Here is a 22,186-nt window from a genome sequence, read left to right as displayed (position 1 = left end):
GGGCCGGGTCACCCCCGCCGAGGGACGGGCCTGGCGCGGGCACCGGAGGCGGGGCCAACAGCAACGGCTGCCTGGGCCCGGCGCGCAGCCTGAGCGGGCGGGCGGCGGGCCCGGATGAGGAAGTGATGTGACCGGGGACGGAGGGGGCGGCACGGCACGGCACGGCTGGTGCGGGCAGAAGCGGGGCTGGCGGCCGCTGCCGCTGAGGTAATGGGAGCGGAGCTCGGGGCGGTACGGGGGCTCTGCGGGGGTGCGGACCGCTGCCGCCGTCGTGCTGCGGAGGGAGGGTCTCCGGTGCGGGCCCGCCTCGTCCGCCTGCCGCCACCGGTGGGGCTCGGCAGCGGCACCCCGGGGTGAGGCGGGGCGAGGCGCTGCAGGGGGGACTGCCCTGCCCTGCCCTGCCCGGGCGCGACGCAGCGGGGGCTCTGCCGGACCGAGCCCGCTCCCTGCCGGGCACCGGCGGTTGCATAATTACCGAGAGTGGCGGCCTCCTCCGGTGCGCTGCCTCGGGGCGGGTGGGGACCACCGGGGACGGGCGTAGCGGATCTCGCCTCTGTCGGGCCGCCGCTGTCCGCGGACGAAGCGGGGGTCTCCACCTCGAAAGGAGAAGGGCTCGGGGCTGAGGCTGTCCGTGGCGCTTCGAACAAAGGAGCGCTCCCGCACCGTGGCCGGGATCAGGCCGTGTCGCTCGAAAGGTGATCGTTGCCTACAGACCGTTGTCCTGGCGTGTTCCCGTAAGGCTGTGCAGGTGAAGTGTGGTTCTTTGTAGGCTGGTTTCGCTTAAGGAGCAGGGAGATCAACGCTGGACTAAGGAGCCCGTGTTTTGGTAAACCGGGTAACTGCTGCTTCTCTACAAACCTGGCTTAGCCATTCCTGTTTATGCATATACCTTCAGGAGCCATTAGACTGTAGCGTTTTCACGTCAAGGTTTTCATTATGCCGATGGCACTTATGTCAGATCGGTCAGAACTCCTCTCTGCTGTGATGTGCGTTCTCTCGCCGGCAAAGCAGCCAGCCGGGGAGCGGTGCCTCCAGTTCTGGGCTGGAGGATCCCAACACCGGTACCAGGGCTCTGTGGAAAAGCAGTGCCGGTGCAATGCATCCTATGTACAGCTTGTCAGGTACTTACACAAGAGAAGCTATGAGGCACAGTATATGATGGATGATGTCTTAGAAAACATTCCATTGAGGCAGAAAACACATGAAGAAAAGTTTTGAGGTTTTTTCCCCCAAAGATTAGAAACTTAAGAAAATCACAGGAAAACAAATGATGCTTTAGTTTTAGCTAAGGAGTAGTATATCTAATACAAGCCCTAGCAATTTGCTTTATAGTCGCTTTTCAGGTTTTCCAGAAGATGAGGTTCTATCTGTAAGGAGACGCTTGAATGTAAAAATGAGGCTTGGGAATGCCTATTTGTCCATACTCTCTTCCTTTGTTAATGAAGCATTTGCTTAGATACTCAAACATTTCTTGACTCCTTCCTTAAAAAGTTATTTGGAAGTATCTTTCTTAAATATATATGCTTTAATCTTGAAGAACGAAACTATTCTTTTAATCTAGAGATGACTTCTACCTACATTGATTTAACGCTGCTTTTGTTTTTAGGGTAAACTGTGAAAAGCTCAGGACAACCGATCCTCAATAGCCCTGATGCTATCATCTGGGGTGGAATCTCTCCTTGATTCTTCTGTATCTGCTGTAATAGAGGAATTGTACACTGGACTGCCGGAGAGCATCTCCACTGAACTTATGGCTGTATCAGAGCCTCATGTTGGATTAGATGTGAATTCCGATGTATCCATGCCTGTGCTAGCACACAGTGATGGTCTGTCAGCTGAGCATCATAGGACTTCTGGAGTAGAAAACTTTTGCCAGAAGACAGAGGATTTGAGTGATGTGCTCAAGGTGATTTCTCAAGGGCCAGCAGAATCCCTTACTGAAGAATTACTAAAGGCTGGAGACCTTGAAGGCAATGAAAAAAACAAAAAAAGAAACTTTAGGAAATTAGACTGTTGTAGTGATGGATACCAGAAAGAAGACACAGAGGCACGAGGTGCTGAGGAGTGTCATGCTGAATGCTGTGCTGTAACGCCTGGGGAAAGCTGGTCAAAACAAGTAAGCAAAAATTCATCCCTGCATGATATTTTGAGTTTAGGGCTAGAGTGATGAGGCAGAGACGTTTGTCCGTGTGGTTTCCTATTTCTTATCTGTGTCTTCTGGCATATGTGTCATAATTTGGATTAGTATGGGTCCAGTGAGAAATTAACTGTACCTCAGTAGACCAACAGTATTTTAAAATATCAGGCTTTTCGCTTTCTTAAATACTGTTGGAATGGTGTGAGGCAGCTATGTAACAGAATGAAGAACAAAACTGACTGGTGACTAAAAAGGAGAAGAGGAACAACTCCTTGCCCAGTATCCATGTTTTGTGGGTACAGCATGTTCTACCAGTACTGTCATCCCCAGTCAAGGTAGTAATCACGAAATAATAGTTATTTCAGTCTGGTAATAGTATTATAACGCTACAGGGGGCTCCAGTTTAGTATTTCAGTTTTTAACCTAAAAATAAAGTTTATTCTTCATTTTTAGAATTATTGTTTGTAATTGGAGGAGAAATCACTGTTAGTTTCCTCTTTCAAAACAAGACACTTGCATGGTCATGGCTTTTTTTTTTTCCCTCCCCTCTAGCAAACACTGATGATACAAATGTTATTTCTAGGCACAGGCTACTGAAAAATATGCTAAAAATACTCTATTAAAAACTGACAAGTCATAAAAACTATTTAGAAATTGAGATTTTTAGTGACTTTCTTGATAAGTTTTCTTTAGTTTGTAAATAGTTTTCACGCATCCCGAAAGAACATAGGAGAGAAAAAAAGTATTGTGACTGAACGCGTACCAGGCAGCAAACATCTGGATAAGGTGCATAGGTGTGTGTTTTACTCTAATTACTGGATGTTGCATAATACTAAAATACTTTGTGGTTTTACCTCTGGATTTTGATACCTGTTTGGTTTATTTGAAAGTGTATGAAAATAAAATTAATTAAATTTTCCATAGTCATTCGGTTATCAAAGATGAATTTTCACATATTTCAAAATGTAGTAGTTCGGTTGTAGGGTTTTGGGTTGGTTTGGCTTGGGGTTTTTTTTGCAAGTAGCCCTAGGTCGTCTGTTCCTGGGTTTGTTTTTGAGCCAAGGGAAGGAGTGGTAGAAGGCAAGTTATAATAAAGATCAGAAAAAGCGTGCCTCTTACCAGAGGTGTACAGTAATGGTTGGGGGATGTGAGATAGACTTGGAGACTGGATTATTCTTCTAATTCAAATTTGCAGCAATTTGCATTTTAAGCGGCTTACATTTTAGCTGCTTGCATTACAAGACTTCACTGCTGCTAAATACAAATCTTTCATGGATGCATCATTGTTTAATGGTGAGATGATGGTGATTGATAGGATCAGAAAGGAATGACAAGTGCTTGTGCGAGCCACTTGCAATGCAAGGCTGCCTCTGTGCAAGGGCTGATATGTTGTGAGGTTTCTTGGTGGTTTTCTTACTCAGAACGAATCTAGCTGAGCAGGTACGGTCCCTAAACATGCTAAATGTTTCAGAAAATCCATCAATCTCCACAAATATTTCTGTTGTGTTGCAGGAGGACCCCTATTTAAACCAGCATGAGGTGAGGTCTTCAAGAACCTGTTGCACTGAAATAGCAGGATCCCTGAAGAACAGAGGTGCGTATTTTAGTTGTACATCCCTATCTACCCCCTGCTTCTTCCCAGGTTCCTTTTTGTTGATTTAAAATTGATGAGTGACTGTAGGAGAGCTCACTTATTTTGCTTTACAGTAAAAACTATTGCCTTGCATAGCTAGAACAATACGAAAACTTAATCTTCTGCTTTTTCCTGACAGCATGTGTACTTTCCTGAAGACCTTTTATGTACAAGACATGTTTTAGTTATTTAATTTAAATACTTATTGATGCCGAAGCAGAAGGTATTGTTAATAGCAGATGTTTTGCATTTCCTTTTGTTTCAAAGCTGGATTATATGAGAGCAGTAATAGCAAAGATGTGAAAAAGTATGACTCATTCACTCATTCACTTTCTAATAAAAAGTGCAGAATCTAAAGAAAGAGGGCAACAAAACTAATTCTTAATTTCATTATGATCTGTAATCTTCTAGCTCCAGATGCTTTGGTCACTTTGCTTGCATCTAGCAATTATTTTCTTTCTCCCTCCTTGCTCTCATAACCAAAATTTGTATTTAGTTGAAGAATGCCATCTAGTCTTGGTCCTTAGTAGAAAATATGAAAAAGATGTGCAGAAGTCTGAGCGAATGTGTTCCCTGTAAAGTTTTGAATATGGAGCTATTCTACAGTAACTGTATTTTTTTTTAATTAGCAGCTTCTTCATGATTTTACAAAAAGTTTATTAATAATCATAATTGCTTGGACAGAATGAGAGATGCATTGTCCTCCCATGGCTGACTTACTGACAAAAATTACAAGGAAGAAGAAGTGGAGGTGGCTGCTCAATGCGTAGCCATATTTCTAGGATAGAGCAGATAAAGTAACCAGCTATGTTGAGCTTTGATGTTACAAATAAGCATTATGATGTTGGCCATGACTTCCTACGTATTGAGGTATAGGACCTGCACTGCACCTAGTTAGAGGAATCTGAGGTCTTTGGATGCCTGCTGCTCATGGGGAATATCTGTTTGAAAAGGATTGCATTTGTTACATTAGGCTTGTGGTGGGGTAGTTTGTCTTTCTTCTAAAGGCTTGTAGTAGAATTGCTAGCATCGGTTCTCACTTCTAAAAACACTTTGGTAACCAACACTATGCAATATTGTGTACAATACTAAAAGGAACTCTGTAAGCTGAATGCCTTCTAAATTTTGTATATGGTTCTGATTTGCTTTATTTTTTCTTACGCAGAAGAAAGTCAAGCAAATGTTCAGGTGACAGCTGAAACTCTGCCAAAGCTCACTGAAGAAGTACAAGGTATGAAGGCTGATGGGACTAGGATATTTAGTAAAGCAGGATACAGGAATGACAGAGTGCGTAAAGGTCTTCCGCCTGAGAGCAATGAAAGCCCAGATGTAGACACGGTCATGGCCACAGCTGGGGTTTCAGGAACCAGCACATTAGATTTTTTAGAGCCTTTAAAAGTCACGGACGTTGAATCAGCCACAGAGCATCCACAACAAACAAATGAATATAATGGGTTAAAAGCCCATACTGCCGTGCCATTGAGACCAGGGGTTAATGTCTCTATTTTGGACATTAGAGAAGAAAAGTTACCCAGACAAAATCCTGTTAATGAATTCAGTACATCACTAGCTAATTGCCAGACTTATCAGCAGGATGAAGAAAGCAATGCTCATGTCTTCTGTACTGGTCCTGTACCTAAACATAATGAACCTCATAGGTTGTCATCAATAGAAAGTTGTAGAACACTCTCCACAAAAAGTTCGGTTTTGAAAAGCATCTGTTATCTGGACTTTAGAAATATGCCACTAGAAAACAATAGTACTGCAGTCCATGGAATTATCAATGAAAGCCCCAAACCATATCTTCCCGATAACATCAAAAGTCAGACTCATTATGATCATGGAACTGGGATTGTAGAAAATCGAACCTCCACATCCGTACCAGTGGAGCAGATCTCAGTGGTAAGGAGCAAAGAATTATCTAGTGCTAAAATTGATCACAGGGAAGTAAGTGCTAGTATAGGTAAATTGTACAGCTCTGAATTTGAAGAGGCTGCTGAAGTCCGGAGAAAAATTGCTGTGGGAGATAACGTTGAAGTTGGTAGCTGGCCTGAAGCTCAAGAGGGTGCTAATTCTGAGCATTGTCATTCTTCAGTTTTTAGTTCTGTTGCTTCATCTCCCGAGGAGTTCTCAAAAGAAAAATTAAAAATGGTCCCATCAGAAGGTGACAAGTTGAAAGAGGACCAGTGGCACTTCTCTGTCAGTGATCTATGCAAGGATAAGATAAAAGAAAATAGTCTGTTGATGGAAATGAGTGACACTGCCTCCCATGAAATTGGGCAGACAGACATGTGCTTTTATAATACGTCCAGTAAAAGTTCTCCTCCCAGTAGCCACAACTGTCTGGATCGTAGTATCAAGTTAGAAAAAGATTCACCTGAGGCACAACTGCTTGAAGAGGAATCTGAGAGTAATACAACATCAGAAGAGTTGGCTGGCAGTTTAGTTGAAGCTACAGAGGCTGATAGTAATGACAGTTTGTCCACTGGCAAAGAAACTTACTTGGTTTATACACTAAATGTACCTCTACCTCCTGTTGCACAAAAATCAAGAGAACCTCATTGCAATGAGTGTCCTCCTTGTACTGCTAATGAAGTTTCAAGCAGGGACAAGGCTCAGGATAATCTATCTGGAAAAGAATCAATTGGTGCTTCTGGAACAACAGGGGAACAAGTTGCTCAAATTGTGCTTCATAAAGACAAATTCAAGTCTTCAGTAAGTTCCAGGACTTTTGATAACCCTAATATGACACGCAAAATTTCCCAAAAGAACATGAAGTCTTCAGCGGGAAATACAGAGAGTGTGGTCAGTGGTTTAGAAAATGAACATAGTGACACATGGAATTGTAATAATCAGAGTATAAAAGACCAGTGTACAGCTGCCAGTACTTCCTGTGTTTTATCAGGGAGTACAGGTGTAGATGATGTTCTCCTGAACAGTTATTCTTTTAATGTTGAGGTTGATAAGAAGATTGAAGAAAATGATAATTTGGAAGGAGAAGTTTCAGCTGGATATAATAGTAAGAAGGCAGTCATCTTTCCAGAAGCACGCTTCCCTTTGGCATGTGGATCTCTTCCTTCTGAAGATGACTGGAGCAACAGAGGTGTAGATCTGCATGGGATAAATGACATTTCCACTGGAAAAACCATGCTTTGCTCAGCTTATACTGCAGAGAAGTCTATTGCTACCCTTGTAGGAGATGAGATTTCAAGTAAGAATATGGAGGTTATGAAACAATTTGATCTTTGTAAAGTAACAGATGGCAGTGAAATTGTTTGTGACAGGGATGAGGCAAAAGAACAAATCGGCCTGTGTGCTCTCCAGACAGATGAATTTGATAAACTAAGAACTGTGGATTCTTCAAAGGCTCCTGAAGGCAATCAGAGAAATAAGACTAGTGAACAGTTATTAGTCAGATATTTGAACAAAAAAACCTGTGTTCATAATTTTGGATTTTGCAACTCTCCATTAGGCCCAAAGAAGGGAGAAGTAGGCACATTTGAGAAGAAAAAAGTGTCATCGCTCACAGCTAATACCTCTGAGTATAGTGCTTCAATCTGTGATACGTGTCCGTTAATCAGCAACATGAATATTCAAACACAACATGCTAGCCAAACAGAAAAGATCCTTCATCCAATGGAAAATCAGTGTCGTGCATGTCAGAGTGAGTTTGATGGCCCAGTTCCAGGCAGCAAGCAACATTTAGAAAGTTTAAATAACCAACCAACCACTGGCTTACAAACTGTGGAAAAAAACAAAATGTCAATTGGTTGTAGTCAAAGTGAAGAGATACTGTTAAAAACAAGTGACAACTTGCCTCAGTTTGTTCATAAGTATGCAAAGCAAGACAGTTTTCAAGGAACTCCAAAGGAGAATGTAGTAGATTTGGACTCTTTAAATGGTGCTGGAAATGAAGACCGTTCAGGATACGTGGGCTTCATCATTGATCAAATTGAGGAGAAGACAGTTGAACTAAAAGAACACAGGAATGGATGTGAAAGAGAAGATAAAGGAACTCTTGAAGAAAGCTCTTCTGATAGCAAATCACATTGCTCACAGCAAGTTTGTCTCATCAAATGTGCAAAAGAGAAGGCAGAGCTGGTGTTTGCAGGAAACAAAACGCAGCAATCTTTGGCAAAGATGGAGGAGGTGGAGGACCCAGAAAATACAGTTAGTGCCCGATTTTTGCCCTTCTCATCAATTCATGGGAGTCTGTCATATAAGCCAGAAAATATGAATGTCCTTTCAGAGACAGAAAACAAAAGAAGTCTGAGAATAAAACCTATCTTAAATAACTCTGTCTTGCAGTTAACAGTTGAGCCTAGTAAAGAAACCAATGCTCAAAAGGGTATAGGTCTATCCCATTTCAGAAAGAGTGACATCCAAGAATCTTTTAATGAGACTCAGGCAGATTCAGAAACACCATCAGCTCTGAACTTGGGAATCTTTGTGCCTGAGAATACACAAATAGATAATTGTGATTCATCTTCAGCTGAAGACTTCAGCAAAGGTTCTTCAGTGACAAAACCTCTTTCTGTAACAATGTCTGTTAAAAGAAAAGCCAGCAATACTGAGATTCCATCTTCAGAGAATGAAACAGCAACTAGCTTTCTGAAAGGTGCAAAAAGCTCAAGAGTTTGTGCACACAGCAAAGAAAGTCTGAGAGATGAGGGGCATAGCATGCTAACTGTAAAAGACAAGAATGTGACCTCACCAAAAGGTACTCACTGTGGAGAGAAGTTGAAGAATACATGTGTGGAAGAGGAGATGGGAAGAGAAGTAGCCTCTAGAAAAAAATTGCACATAGATTCTTTTCTTGATGGAGAAGATTGTCTGCGGGCCTTGTTGGAAGATTCAAAAGAGTCTGGTAGCAAAATACTCTCTCTCAGTACTGAGAATTATGAAAAGGTTTTGGAAGAAATCCCAAGATCTAACCTAAGTAATCTTTCAAAAGAAAGAAAAAATACAACAAAGCTCACAAACTTAGCAGGTGCCAGTCTGCTTTCAGAAACTGTGCGTGACTGTCAAGCTGAAGATGCATCTGAAGCAGGAACTTCACCAGAATTGCAGTATAATGCAACACCCACATCTTATCCATGTTTGAATATGCTATCAAACAATTGCAAAGAATCATCCCCAAACTGTGTGACTTGCAGTGAAGTACATGTGCCTTACAAATTAAATGCACAGAGCAAAGATAATGTAAAGGAGATTACAGAAGGCCAGCACACTATACCAGCTCGTTCGGTTTCCAAGGAAAATGAGGTGTTAGGTTCAGAGAGACTTGATCAAACAGAGAAATGTCAGGTACTTAAACGAAAGAAGTATGAGAAGATGGAAGTACATCTGTCGGACAAGGCACAAGAAGAACAGAAGTCAGGATATCAAGAGGAAGCAAAAATCACACTGCAACCAAGTATGTCACACAGTTCTGAACTCTCATGCAGCTCTTCAAATGAGTTGGTGACATTAAGAAATATGAAGTTCGAAGGTCCTTCAGAGGAGATTTTTGCTGTCAGAAGCAGTGAAAATGAACTACATAGCACTTTACAAGAAGTCAAAAGGCCAAAGATTACCACAGATGTTATTAGTTCACAGTTTTTGAAGACTCAGGATTCAGAAGTGGATAACCTGAACCTTAATTTAGGGTATGATGGAATCCCTGGTGCCTTTGGAACTACAAATAAACTAAGAGGACCTCTTCCATTAAAAAGACAGCCTGGAAGGACGTGCAAAAAAATTCCCACATCACATCAACTAAAAGCTGTAAGAAAGGGCAAAAAAAGTAGAAGTTCACCTTTTTTTGAGATTCCCCCAGAATTATTCCCTAAGCAGGAAAACACGCTTCTCAAATCTTTGTACTTTCCATGTAAACCACCGACCATGGAAACGGAAACAGCCATGAGATTTGTGCATGTGCCAAGGCAGAGGGCCAAGAGGTGCAATTTGTTGAACAGCTTGAAATTCAGAAAATGTACCAAAGAACCAGCATTGTTGGGCGAGCTGTCTGCAATGGCTAGCAAACTCCTGGCACCTGCCAAAAGCATCCATAACTTAGAACCTCTGCCATATTCTTCTGAAATTCTTCCAGTGGCTGAGAGGTACAGCCAACGTAGATCTAAAAATCTATTGGAAGCCTTTTCTTGCATTAACAGGAACTTACACTCACGCTGGGCTGACAGTTGGTGCACCAAGATGTTCAGCTTTCAGCCTTTGGCACTTTATCCTGCAGAATCTACCAAAATACTTTTTTCAGACTTGAGCCACAAGCCTCCAACCTCTTTCTTGGATACCCCAGTTTTCCCAATTTCTTTTCACATAACATTGGACTCTGGTCGTGTGACAGACCTTACAGGGATTATACCCCAGCACTCTGTACATCACAGACCAGTTTTGGGAGAAATGCCAGCACCGCCTTCAAAATGGACTTTCTCTTTTCTGCTGTCTCAGAGCTGTTCAGATACAACAGCTTTAAAGGAAGATTCGAGTCTAGATAATGAGCTGCATTCCTCTCTCTCGGTAAGAACCCCAAGGGCTGTTGCCCTTCATCCTGACCATGGAAGAAATGCCGTAGCTGAAAGAAGAGGAGGTTGCTCCATGCTTGGCCTTCACACAGTGTTAGCACTTTCTTCCCCTGGATGTTACAGGATTTGGACAAGAAGAAGAAACTTAACCAGTCATATTCCTACCATCCAGAGACTATTTATATCACAATTCGCACAGGGTTTGAAAGGGACAAGGTATCCAACTTCTGTATCAGATGACCTCGTCTCTTCATTGCCATACTCACTGGGCAGGGTACTATCCATATGGAGTCAGCATGGTCCTTCTGCCCGTCCCTCCGAAATCACTCCTCTCCATTCCAATCACTGCAAGTGGCAGCCAAGTGTGGGCATCGAGAACAGGTAAAACCCATCAACTTATTTCTGAGATTAAATATGTATAGGGTATGCACGTGCTCCTTTTTGGGAGGGAGAGGGTAATTGCACCTTGCATTGGAGGGTCAGTTTCCCCTGTTCCAAATCTACACATTCTGCTCCAAAAATGGCTCAACATGGAAGATTCTTCCCTACGGAACAGTCTGTTAGATGAATTAAAATATATTTGCCTTCACTTCTTTAATACTATCCTGTTTTGGCAGAATGGCTAACTGTATTTTCTTCTCCCTTGCAAAATATACACACCATGCATCAGAATATATAATGCAGAAAGGTGAGCTACTTCATTAGGTCTATGCAGAGTGACTGCAGAACAACTGGATTTCTGAGGTAGGAAAGTTTTTTTCAGAGGTCTGAGCCACAAGTGCCACTTGGAACCACTGTAAAATGCTCAGTATCAGATTAGGAAGAATCCTAAGGGGTGGGGGTGGCATTCAGTTAAATTTTTAATTGTATTCCATGACTGTTCTGTGCTAATTGAAACCTCTTTATGTGTGTTATGCCTTTTGATAGTTTGTGCCTGATGGCACAAGCAAGTGTAGCTTCAGTTCAGGTTGGTAATGAATTTTTGCGTGCATGTCATTCTTGTTACGAGTGGGAAGAGGACTGAAATCTACCCTGTATATTTAATTTAACTTTATCAGCATTCGAGATCTTTTTTACTAAGAAACAGAATAAGAGAAAAGGTTTCTAGCTCGGTTATGGGATTTTTTTCATGCTCTTGAGCAAAAATTTTGCCCTTTGTGCCTCAGTGACATGGGGCAGTTCAGTCCCTGATTTTACAGTCTTGAGATTCTTGGACAGAGGATAGGCTCATGAGCACTGTAGAAAAGTCCATTTGATTAATTCTTTTGTTTAATATGGCAGTCTCTAGAGAACTGTTGAATTTGGCTTCTCTTATGTCATAGCTTGACATATGTATAACCAAAAATCTTCCCAGATAACTAATGCTGCATTTTGCTTTGTATGAAAGTTTATCACTTGTTAGCATAAATTCTAATGTCTGTCAAAGGTGTGAGTGAGCTTATGAAAGTACTGCTCCATTCTGGGAGTTCTTTGCACTCAAAGAATGAAGTTGAATAATGGCATAGAGACAATTTCACAGCACATTCTATTGAACCTGCATTCTTTTTCATTCCATATGAGTCAATATATCAGGATGAATTTTCTAGTGTACAAATCGATACTCTGGAAGTAATCATACCAGTAAACTACAGTTTGAGCACTAAACTTAAAAATAAGACATTCTTTAAAACCAAAACAAACACCTTTTAAAAACTTACTTCTGTGTATGAGGTGAATTTATTATTTTGTATTGTTAAGGCATGTTATTCTTGGACTGGGAGATCAGAGCTGACTTATGCTGTTGTGTTTTCTCCAATGCTAAAGTGTACAGACTCCCAGGCAGCTTGTTACAGCATATCCAGTTAGCTAAAGTATAAGAGGATTTAATTCCTTGACGTAAAGGGTAATTTGAAAACTGAATGTTTTGCCATAAATTATCTTTATCCCAAAGGGAGAGAAGCTAAATTAAACCTTATCACTTCAAGTGAAAAATAACCCAAAGTTAAAATAGTCAAAACCTGATTTTTTTTCCTCTAAAATACCTTACAAATATGTTTGAGGTAGCCTTAATTCTTTTGCCCCGCTCAGATTTTCTTTAACGTGAAGTTATTCTGGTGTGCATTTAGTTGAAGAGTGTTTGCTGAAGTTTAAAGACATGCAGCAAATAAATTCTATTCCTAAAACAGTTAAGCAAAAATTAATATTAAAGGTTTGGCTGTAAAACAACATAAAGAACAAAACCTAACATTTTAAATATTTAACACCATTTTTAGATTCCATTTTGCTGAAGACTGACAGCCTGTTCTAATCAACTAATAATTCTTTTTTTAAAGGTATTAACAGCAACAGTGACAAGAGGATAATTCAGTAAATCTCTGTTAAATTTGTGTGTACTAAAAAAATATCTCCTACGAAATAAATGTTTGGTATATAAATACAAGAAGTATGTTTGGTGCAGTATAAAAGCATTTTCAGCTCCCAGTATGACAAAAATCTTTGCCTGTTTTGATTAAGATAGTTAAAAATAAGAAAAATTACAAAGTGGCTCCAAGTTTTCTGCAGGCCATTTTTTTCTGGAATAGATTTGTCCTCTTTAAATTATTTCATTAATTGTTAGTGTTTTTAATAACCAGGAAAACAAGGAACTAGAGTAGTTCTCCTGCCTAAAAATTTTCTGTCACTTCCACTGTCAGTAATAAAGCATTCTTTAAGTGAAATCTTTTTTCTAATGCTTATTTGGATTCAAAATTTCTGAAGTGTTTCTTTTTCTCTCCCTGTAATTTTTTTTAATTATTATTATTGCATAAAACAGTAAACTCTGCCTCTAGCATGGAGGACTCTGATGCACTATTCATGGGGGTTCCAGTAGTGCTGGGATACTGAGTGGAACATTGAGAGAAACAAAATGTTGTAGTTCTGATATTAAATGACAAACACAAGAAATGGGTCTTTCTGACCTCCTTATATTTGAACTTATCTGTGCTGCCAGCATGGATGGTTTTCATTTATTCTTGTAGCATTCCAGTCTGGTCGTGACTTCTTTGCTTTAGAACAGTGAAGTACATTTAGTTAGTTTGGGAGAACAGCAAGTATAAGATTTGCTGTTGAATGTAATAAAAGCTGCCCTGACTGATATTTTTTCTCTGCTATCAATGGTGTAGGCACAAAAATAAAGCTTAATTTTAAAGGACTTAGAGCTGCTGTGCTGACTTTTATGCCACATAATTATGGTAATTACCAACCCTTATGGAAAGGCCTTTGATTATTCTGGTCGATTAAGAATATTCAAGTAAGATTGTGGGAGTTAGAGACAACAGAGTTAATCTTATAGAAATCCTTCCTTTCACTCGTTACTGTTGCCACTATGCACTTTATTTAGTAGCCAAATCCTTCAAGGTTTTTGGTTACTTTAATTTTAAAAACTGGGGGTTTTGAATTAAGTATATAGACGTAATATAGAAATAATTACAACTTTCAGACTAATACCGTCATCTCCTCTTTCTATGCTCTTATTTCCTTTTCTCACAATTGCCATTTTTAAGTGAAAGTAGGACTATTTCCCTAGCAAGCTGCCAGTGAAATTTAGTCCACTAAATGGCAGGTGTGGCTTGTTCTTGTATGGTTTTAGTCTTTCATTCTCATTCCTGATATTAGCATTTTTTGTCTTACAGTCCAGTTTATACTAATTTTCCCTTGTCTCTTTTATAGCGTAGACCTAATTTCTGTCTGTCTTTGTTTTGTTTTGTTTTTTCATTCTCCCTTTGAACCAGCTATGCCATGTTACCGCACTTACCTGTACAGAGTATGGAAGCACTACAGACTGCAGGTCATGAGATACGGTGAGTCTCCTGGACTTTGATATTTATTCTGAGTAGTGGGATCATAAGCTTTCTCAGAAAGATATTGCTTAATGTCATTTTGCCTTTCATCATTTGGCAATTCACTTCAAGAATAGCTTTCTGATTAAAATGTTAGTGAAGTAAACTGTAATCATGTAATGGAGAAGTGTGGAGGGGCATTAATGCAAACACCATATAGATCACTGCACAGAACAATTCTGTTATGTTCAACCATGTTGTGCCACTTATTATGGAATGAATATATGAAACTATAGAAGTTTGTTTCCTTACTTGGATAAATGTTCTTTCTGTCTAAGCAACTGGACGTTAGGTGCTGAAACTTCCTTCTATTCTTTTTCAGTGTTGCGATGGCAGATATAAAAGCTATTTTAAATTTATCTGTGAATAAAAAGTAATAAAATAAGTTGTGTCAAAGAAATTTGCTGGCAGAAAAGGAGGATTCATCACTTTCCATCAGTAGTTACTAAATAGAGCTGTAAACAGTTTAACTGTACAAAAAGGAAAAGAGTGGGTTTAAAATTACATGTTCAAGTATACTGGCAGTTTAGTTTGTTTCAGTATCAATGCGGGCTGCAGCAGTTTTTGACTGTATGTACATACTGGAGAAAGTCTTCACTTGGGCAATTTCTGTGAACTGCATTGCTTTTTCTACCCATGTTGCAATTTAGGACCATCACCTGAGAGCATGGAATGCTGTTGCAGCATAAATTGGGTATTAATCTACATATGTTCCCTTCTTTCTCTGTTACAGTCTGGAAACTTCATTCCCTCTTCCGTTACCAAAGTCGTGCTCACTTCCAGTATCATCACCATCTCCCCCCAGGCTTTCAGCATCAGAGCTCCAGATCCATGCCCTTGATGAAGCTGATGCTTCTGTTCCAGCCTGTCTTAGATCCCAAGATGACACAGAACTGAAAAAAGTGAGTTTGTTTTGGATATCTCAGATTCTTGGTTCCCCAGAACTTGAAGCATCTTCTGCTGAATAATACTAGTAACTGTTAAAGACGAGGAGAGAAAACAGGCTGCTAGTCCTAGTCTCTGCTGCTGCTTTCTTTTATTCAAGCAGAAAGAAGGTGGCAAAAAAAATAGGAATGTTTATTCTATAGATAATGTATACTTAACATAAAAGGGAATTCTGTTGACTAGCGTGGTCATTTCCTTCATTTTAACTTTACATTCTTCTTTTACTTTTTTCTTTCTTAAGATTGAGCCAGAAAAGAGGCCAAAGAAAGTCTCACAGATCCGAATCAGGAAAACTGTTCCTAAGCCGGACCCTAACCTTACTCCAATGGGACTACCCAAACCAAAAAGGTGAGCAGTATCTCGTAAACGGACTCATGCTAGCTTCTCTTGCTTACATTTCCTGCATAATAATGTCATCATTTCAATAAATGCTTCTCTTACCACCACTATTTTGTACCCTCCCAGTTGAGTGATGTCTGATGTTCGCGTCTTTTGTAAGAAAAGATTGACACAGCTGTATTGACTGTGTAAAAGACTGAAGAAAGAAATTGGTCTTTGAACATAACTAACTTTTTTTCAAGTGAGAAAGGATAAAAAAAGGACTATGGGATCTAAACTGCTGACTGGGTTTTAGGCAAAATGTGAAAAACTAAGCTGCAATGGAATGATTTTTCTAAAGAAAGAAGTTCATAATGATAAACATACACTGAAAAGAAGTCATTCTACAGTACAGTGTGAAATAAAGTGATCTCTTGGGAAGTTCTGTTGATACAAATTATTTTGGAGTTCTTCACAGACTCTTCTTTGTTAGTGGTGTATGATCTTAGGGAAACATTAGTTCAGTGTAAATGTGGGCAATCACAGTGCCAGATATTGATAAAGCTTTTCCAATCAGTCATCTAGTATTTTGTTCACTTCTGTCTTAAACAGAAGTGCCAGCTTTGACAAAGGAATGCACTTCTTCAGAGATCACCTTGCTAAGTGTGAATAACTAACTTTTAAAACCAGTCTCAAGAGATGAAATGTTAATCTGCTAAACTGTAAGTCTTGTTGTCTTAGCTACCACAAAAAAGTCACCTGTGAAGGGATTTCCCTTTCTTCTTTTGAGCATCATTATTTCAAAACATCATAGAATGCTAGAAGGAACATTGACCTCTGCAGAAATGGCAAGTCTTGACCCAGACCTTATAAAAACACTATATGAAATTAAGTACTTAACCACTTGATTTTTCATTCCTCCCTATCCCCAATTAGAATCTAAATCTACATTTTAAGTTAAAGCATAATGAGTTACTGTTTAAGCATAGAATACAAACCGTACTTGTTTCTAGTAAATCTGCTTGTTGTGAAGAGAGGTAGTTTTGAAATTCTTCTTTCTTGATTGATTTGTTCATTACTTTTTCAGGCTTAAGAAGAAAGAATTTAGTTTAGAAGAAATTTACACAAACAAGAACTATAAGTCCCCTCCTCCAGCCAGGTTGGTTCTGCTTCCTAATGAGAAAACTAAGATAAATGTAAATCACTTAGGCAGAGAGAGGGGAGGTTAAAGGTGTCTACAAGCTAAGAGGGCAATAAATTTTTAAAATTGCTCTGGTTTAAAATGGTAGAGAAAGTTAATTCAAAAATAGTATATTTTACCGTTTGGACGGAAAGCAGTGAAATAGAATATGAACTAAGAATTTGTAGCTGCTTAAGTATGGATTTGTATTTTTTTTTCATCTAGTCATTCATTCCAGCCTCCATCCAAGTACAGTACTTACTTTTTCAAAATTCAAAGGCGACTAAATATTCTTCAAAATACTAACTGCCTGTCATCAAGTATAGCATGATTATCAAGAGTACTACCTTTTTTTAATGTTCAAATCTATTCTATAAAATCAAGATTGTGCTTTTGAACTGAAATACGGATAGAAAGAGATTCAACCCAACTGTGTACGCACCGATAACCAATTAGCACCAATAACCAGTTAGCAGTAATGTGCAGTTGTAGGAGGTGTGAGCTGTAGATGAGTATACGTTACAAGAGGCGTGAAGAGGCTGTAAAAATGTAGAAGTTAGAATTGTGTTTATTTGGGTTATGAAATCCACCAGTCTCCCTGTCCTTGTAAGGTGGTTAACTCCTCCTTGAGTATTCCTACGTTCTATCCTTTGCTTTTACCAGGAGCTTGGAAACGATCTTTGAAGAGCCCAAGGAGAAAAATGGACGCTTGATCTCTGTCAGCCAGCAGAAGAGAAAGCGGATTCTAGAGTTTCAGGACTTTACTCTTCCCCGGAAAAGGAAGACACGAGGCAAAATCAAAGCAGTGGGTAGTTTTACCCGAGCAAAAAAAGCTGCGCTACAGAGTGCAGAGTTAGATGCTCTTCTGAGTCAGAAGCTAATGGACCTTGAAGCCTTTTTTGCAAGGGAGGCTGAGCAGGAGCAGGCCTCTAGCATCTGAGGGAGCCATTTAGCTGGAAATGGTCCAATCCGCTTCTTTAGTATTTTAGTCCTGTTGGCGAAAAATCTACTGACTTCTTCATACATTACTCTACCACTCTGTTCTAATATCTGATGATCAGTTTTTGGCTGTTGCTCTCTTTAAGGTGCTATTTTATTTTTTTAAATGCTATTGGAGGGATTCTTTTAGGTCCCTGTTTGAGTGTAACACAGCCATGTATAATTTCGCATTCCTTCCCCAACGTCTGGAAATTACTGCTAATGTTTTATTATGTTAAGTACCTTTTGGGGGGTAGAGTAGAAGTATAAAGGAGGAAGTAGTGCACCTTCAGTGATGCTAGAACTCTGTACTCCAGATCATTTGCACATTTGAGTCTGCTGTTGTTACTGTAATGGCTATTTTGAACAACCTGACAGAAGATAACGATGAATTCTAGCAAACACATTCTTGATATACCACTAACTTTTTAATAATTAAAAGTAGCTGTCTGGGTTTGCTCTCAATTGTTTCTTCCTTCTGTTTACTTAGAAGGTTCCTTCTGAGTTTCTGTGTCCTTCCTGGCTTCAGGCAGCAGAAGCCCCACATAACTAGACTTTAAATAACTTGCACTTTGTATATGTTTCTTTATTTGCTGCATGAGGACACCTTTTAACATGATTGAGCTCAAAAAAAAAAGGTAATATTTTAAGAAAAAAATTGTGCCCAGTACTAATTTTTCCCGAATAGTAGAGTTTTTACCTACTTGGCTAATGCCAACCTCTTCTCCAGAGGAAAAGGTAATTAGCCCACGAAGATGTTAGGCTGCAGGATATGTAAGTAGAAGTTTTTATTTAACTGAGCTGAGCTGCTGCATGCAGGGAACACCAGCAAATCTTTAAGACTCATTTTTAAGTGATTTTAATTCCAGTAAAATTATCAACTTGATTTTAATGCCAACAAGAAAATAATTTTTTTCCATCTTGAGGGTTTTTTTACCATTTTAGATTTACAATTCATGTAGCTCATAATTAGGTATTCTTTGTACAGCACTGTTGTACATAATAGCGTTGTATGAAGAGCCTCCTAGCATGTGGAAATTTTTACTATTTTTTTCATTATGTAAGGCCATTTGTAATTATCTGATGCAGCACTGGGCAATTTCTCAGCTATACTTTTTGAGGGAAGAGAGCTCCCTTCTGGGATAACTTCTGTTAAACTTACTTGAAGTATAATTCAACATGAATGCTAGCTGCAGTTCAGGTAATTTCTGTCCTTTAGTGCCTATAGAAGTTATTCAGGCCAAGCTGTCATTGCTGGGATGCTCAAATTTAATTAGTCTGTTCTTTCTTTCACTTGTCACTTGAAACTTGCACTTTCTTATTTACCTACCCGTATAACAGAGTTTCTATTTACCTTCAAAATGAGCAAATATATAGTGGGTGGGTATTTTTAATAAAGTCCTGATAAATGCAGGACTAAAAATACCATCATTATCTTCTGTTGCTCTGCCGCTTCTGTCACTGACTGAACAGAAAACTAAAAATTAACAAGCAATCTGTTGAATTCCAGAGCTTTGAAAGTAGGGAAATGGTAGAGGATTATTACACTGTGTGTGCCTGAGTCTTGAAAGAAATGTCATCTGGGCTTGTTTTGCTCCCAGCATATGTGCTGGGATTCCTAGAAGTTTACATTCTTGTTTTAGAGGCTAATTATCTTTAATCAGGAAGACTGAAGAAAAGAGAGGAGTGCACACTTAAAGTAGTGGTGTTTGGGTTTTGAGGGTAAAACAACAAGGCAGGCAATCTTTGAACATATTGACAAACTAGTTCAGCAGCAAGGTCTGGTTAACCTATTTGGGCTGCTGTAGAACATCTTTAATTGATCCTCTTTATTTTTGTAAAAAATAAATCCCTAAAAAGTAAAGGTAAACTACCTTTTAAAAATGTTTGAAACTTTCCCTATACTGGTTTATCAGCCCAATTATTGACTGGTTGGAAGCTGTAGCAAGAGATATATATTTTTATGGGTTTATGCTATAGAAAGGGATTGTTACACAGCATTCATTCACCTTCTATGAGTATGGGAGGCTTCTAGTGCTGTGACACAACTGAGCTGTAACCTTACTCGGGCTTTTAAGGAAACAAGAATATGGGCGGGGAGGGAGGAAACTTGGGTCCAGGCAAAGTTCAGACCTCTAATGTGCTTCAAAACATGGAATATGTTGGGTTTTCCCTTTGGGCCATAGTGGGTTTTTGTTTGTTTCGTGGGGGTTTTTTGTCTGCTTCCCTGCCGTGTCTTGTTATTTCAAAGCAATCAGAAACATTTCTTAGCTTGCTTTTTAACAGCTACAGCAGAAAGAACAGAGCAAAGAAACCACTCAATTCTCTTTTGTCTTAAAAGTTACAAAATATTGCAGTTACCCAGCTTGTCCCAGACCTTAGTTTGTGGAAACCCAAATATACAGCATTATTCTGTTTTGGTTTAGTATTTGTATGATGATAGAGATGTAAGCTAATTGAGACAAAGCATCTCTTCATCTCTTGCCCCCCTCCCCCCTAGCATACAGATGTCAGTCATGCTTGTGCACTTTTTCTATTTTCCTTTCCCACCTCTGTTCCTGTTTACAGCACTCGTGGAACAGCCTTGTTCCTTGTGGCTGCTGCTTGTACACTGGGAGTGATGACTGTGCAAAAGCTAGGTGTTTGCCACTCTCAGCTGCTTCTGTCCCAGACAACTGAAAGAAAAAAGTATAGAGGATGCATCTTTGGGGACTTGCGTATTTCCCTAGCTGAAGGATATGTACACTTGCCTTTTCATAAAGTGAACCCACTCCAGTGAGGATTTTTTGTGTTACCATCATGGAAAGACATTGTACGTACTGCTCACAGAATGACGACTAGAGCAGCTTGAGAATTGCAAAGCTTTTGCCACGTACTGTCTCTTAGTAGTAAGTTTCGCAGAGCCAGCTGGCTGTTTGCTAAATTTGCTGACTATGGGAGGGTGAAAGAAAGATCACTTTCAAAAAAAAAAACCCCAAACCCTTATTTTAATTTCATTTTCATCATATTATGACTGGAGCAGCTAAGGCTACTTAATGTATGTTACAGCATTTGCCTGGCTTGGCTGGCCTTGTAGCTGCATACATTTGAGTTCTGATGCTTGCTGGATATGATTTTCTGCAAGCAGTTCTCATTTATTGTATTTGACTTGAGGTGGGCCTTTGGTGTATTATGTTCCAGGTGCTCTTCTAAAATATGGACGGTAACTGTGGATTAAAAGTCTGTATGATGCTATCAAGTTAACAAATAGCTCAATGAGAATTTGTACACTTGTGCCATTAGCCTCCATCATGCTCTTGGCATTTTGTTTCTGTTCAATATTGTGTGAATCTAAAATTTTACTGTTTCTTTTGTGTGTGTTCTTAATTTATGGAAATAAATTTTTTTGAGAATGTTTCAGTTGAGGTTTTTTTAAGGCCTTCATTAGGCTTGTATCAGTAAATGTGCATGATATATCTGTCTTGCATACATGAGGGGAAGAGGTCAAATCTCCAAAGAGATTAACACTCTTAAATAACTGGGTGGGCTGTTGGTGAGGGACAGAACAGCAATTCTAGTGTGCATTCATCTCTAGCCATACTTCCTTCCATACAGGAACAGAAACAGACCGGGGGGATTTTAAGCATGATCCTAGCTAATATTCATAGTGTTGAGACAGCATCCATCTCTTAAGTTAGTAGAATAACAGGTGCCAGACAGCACAGACAGTTCCTGCTAGGTCCACAACTGAGAGGTTCAAAGCTGAAGTAGGCCAGTCGTTCATGTTCTACAGTCTGTGCAAGGCATCAGACTGATGCTTTGAAACCAAAGCTGAAGCACAGGAACATCAAAAAGGCCTATTAAGCATCTGTAATGTCTATGCCAGAAAACAATTTCCCTCCACCCCGCAAAATCTCCTGTGTAACCCAGATTTTCAATTTATTGCTATTCAGTTGGCAAAACTAAGCTGGCAGATACATTTCTTCACTCTGTTCTTGTAACTCCCTTCTCTGAAGTGCAGTGTTAGGTGGGTCCCGCAGATGGCATGTAAGCTCCAGTAAAGAAAGGAAGGGAGCACCTCAGAGACCTAAACAAGCATGCGGCTCCCCCCCCCCCCCCCCCCCCCCCGGTATACAAGGATTTTGCTCTGTTACAATACTGGGACTTGTTTCATTCACCATTCACCTCTCCCCTCTTTGTCTGAAAGGCAGACGAGTTTGGACTCGCATCCTCTCTGCTGTTTGATTAGTCAAACAACAGGACAAATGAGATGGACAACAGTCTCAGCTAAGATGCACTGAATCTAGAACCCTTGCTGCTGGTCAGAGTGCAAATCTTTTCTTTCTCCAAGTGCAAATGGGGAGGAGGGGGTGACTGCAAGTCAAGCAACAGGAAAGACAAGCTAGGCATGGAACAAACTGTTTAAAACCAGGTACACTTAGCAGTGTATTTTACAACCGAGTATTTTACTGCTGCCTCACTTTGTTGTTTTTGGTGGAGGGGTTGGTTTGGTTTTTTCCTTTATATAGTAGATACATTGCCTTCATTGCAGCTGGACTGCCTTCACTATTTGCATCTCATTTATTGCTAGCTGAGGTTAATACAACTGGAACAGATGTAGCAAGGACTGGAAAG

The 22,186-nt window shown here is 39.9% G+C and overlaps 3 protein-coding genes across 4 annotated transcripts in view; 1 reads left to right on the top strand and 2 right to left on the bottom strand.

Moving 5' to 3' along the window:
- The window catches only part of DEPDC5 (DEP domain containing 5, GATOR1 subcomplex subunit), a 46,848-nt gene extending 45,823 nt beyond the window's left edge, over positions 1–1,025 (bottom strand). The window contains exon 1 of the mRNA XM_054844930.1: positions 476–1,025. The gene's annotated coding sequence lies outside the window, so the exon portion shown is untranslated. The remainder of the gene's footprint in view (positions 1–475) is intronic.
- On the top strand, positions 63–20,964 carry PRR14L (proline rich 14 like). 2 transcript variants are annotated; one of them, XM_054844926.1, is made up of 10 exons: positions 64–207; positions 1,607–2,116; positions 3,650–3,731; positions 4,936–5,001; positions 5,866–10,675; positions 14,044–14,112; positions 14,885–15,053; positions 15,338–15,444; positions 16,502–16,573; positions 17,258–20,964. In XM_054844926.1, the coding sequence occupies exons 2-10, from the start codon at positions 1,652–1,654 to the stop codon at positions 17,532–17,534; spliced, it is 6,117 nt and encodes a 2,038-aa protein (XP_054700901.1). In that variant the 5' UTR covers positions 64–207; positions 1,607–1,651; the 3' UTR covers positions 17,535–20,964. The 2 variants fall into 2 exon arrangements, with proteins under 2 accessions (XP_054700900.1, XP_054700901.1); XM_054844925.1 differs by having other exon boundaries at positions 63–207; positions 4,936–10,675.
- LOC129213986 (melanotransferrin-like) overlaps positions 20,123–22,186 on the bottom strand; it is a 16,612-nt gene continuing 14,548 nt past the window's right edge. Inside the window, exon 19 of the transcript XR_008579593.1 lies at positions 20,123–20,247. The gene's annotated coding sequence lies outside the window, so the exon portion shown is untranslated. The remainder of the gene's footprint in view (positions 20,248–22,186) is intronic.

The sequence above is a fragment of the Grus americana genome, chromosome 16 (genome assembly GCF_028858705.1).
Source record: "Grus americana isolate bGruAme1 chromosome 16, bGruAme1.mat, whole genome shotgun sequence".
NCBI lineage: Eukaryota > Metazoa > Chordata > Aves > Gruiformes > Gruidae > Grus > Grus americana.
This window is presented reverse-complemented; position numbering and strand designations above follow the sequence as displayed.

Coding starts and splice junctions, on each gene's coding strand:
- PRR14L (XM_054844925.1), top strand. CDS start 1,652: ATGCTATCATCTGGGGTGGAATCTCTCCTTGATTCTTCTGTATCTGCT. Junction 2,117..3,649: donor GGGAAAGCTGGTCAAAACAA/GTAAGCAAAAAT, acceptor GTTGTGTTGCAG/GAGGACCCCTATTTAAACCA. Junction 15,054..15,337: donor ATGACACAGAACTGAAAAAA/GTGAGTTTGTTT, acceptor TTCTTTCTTAAG/ATTGAGCCAGAAAAGAGGCC.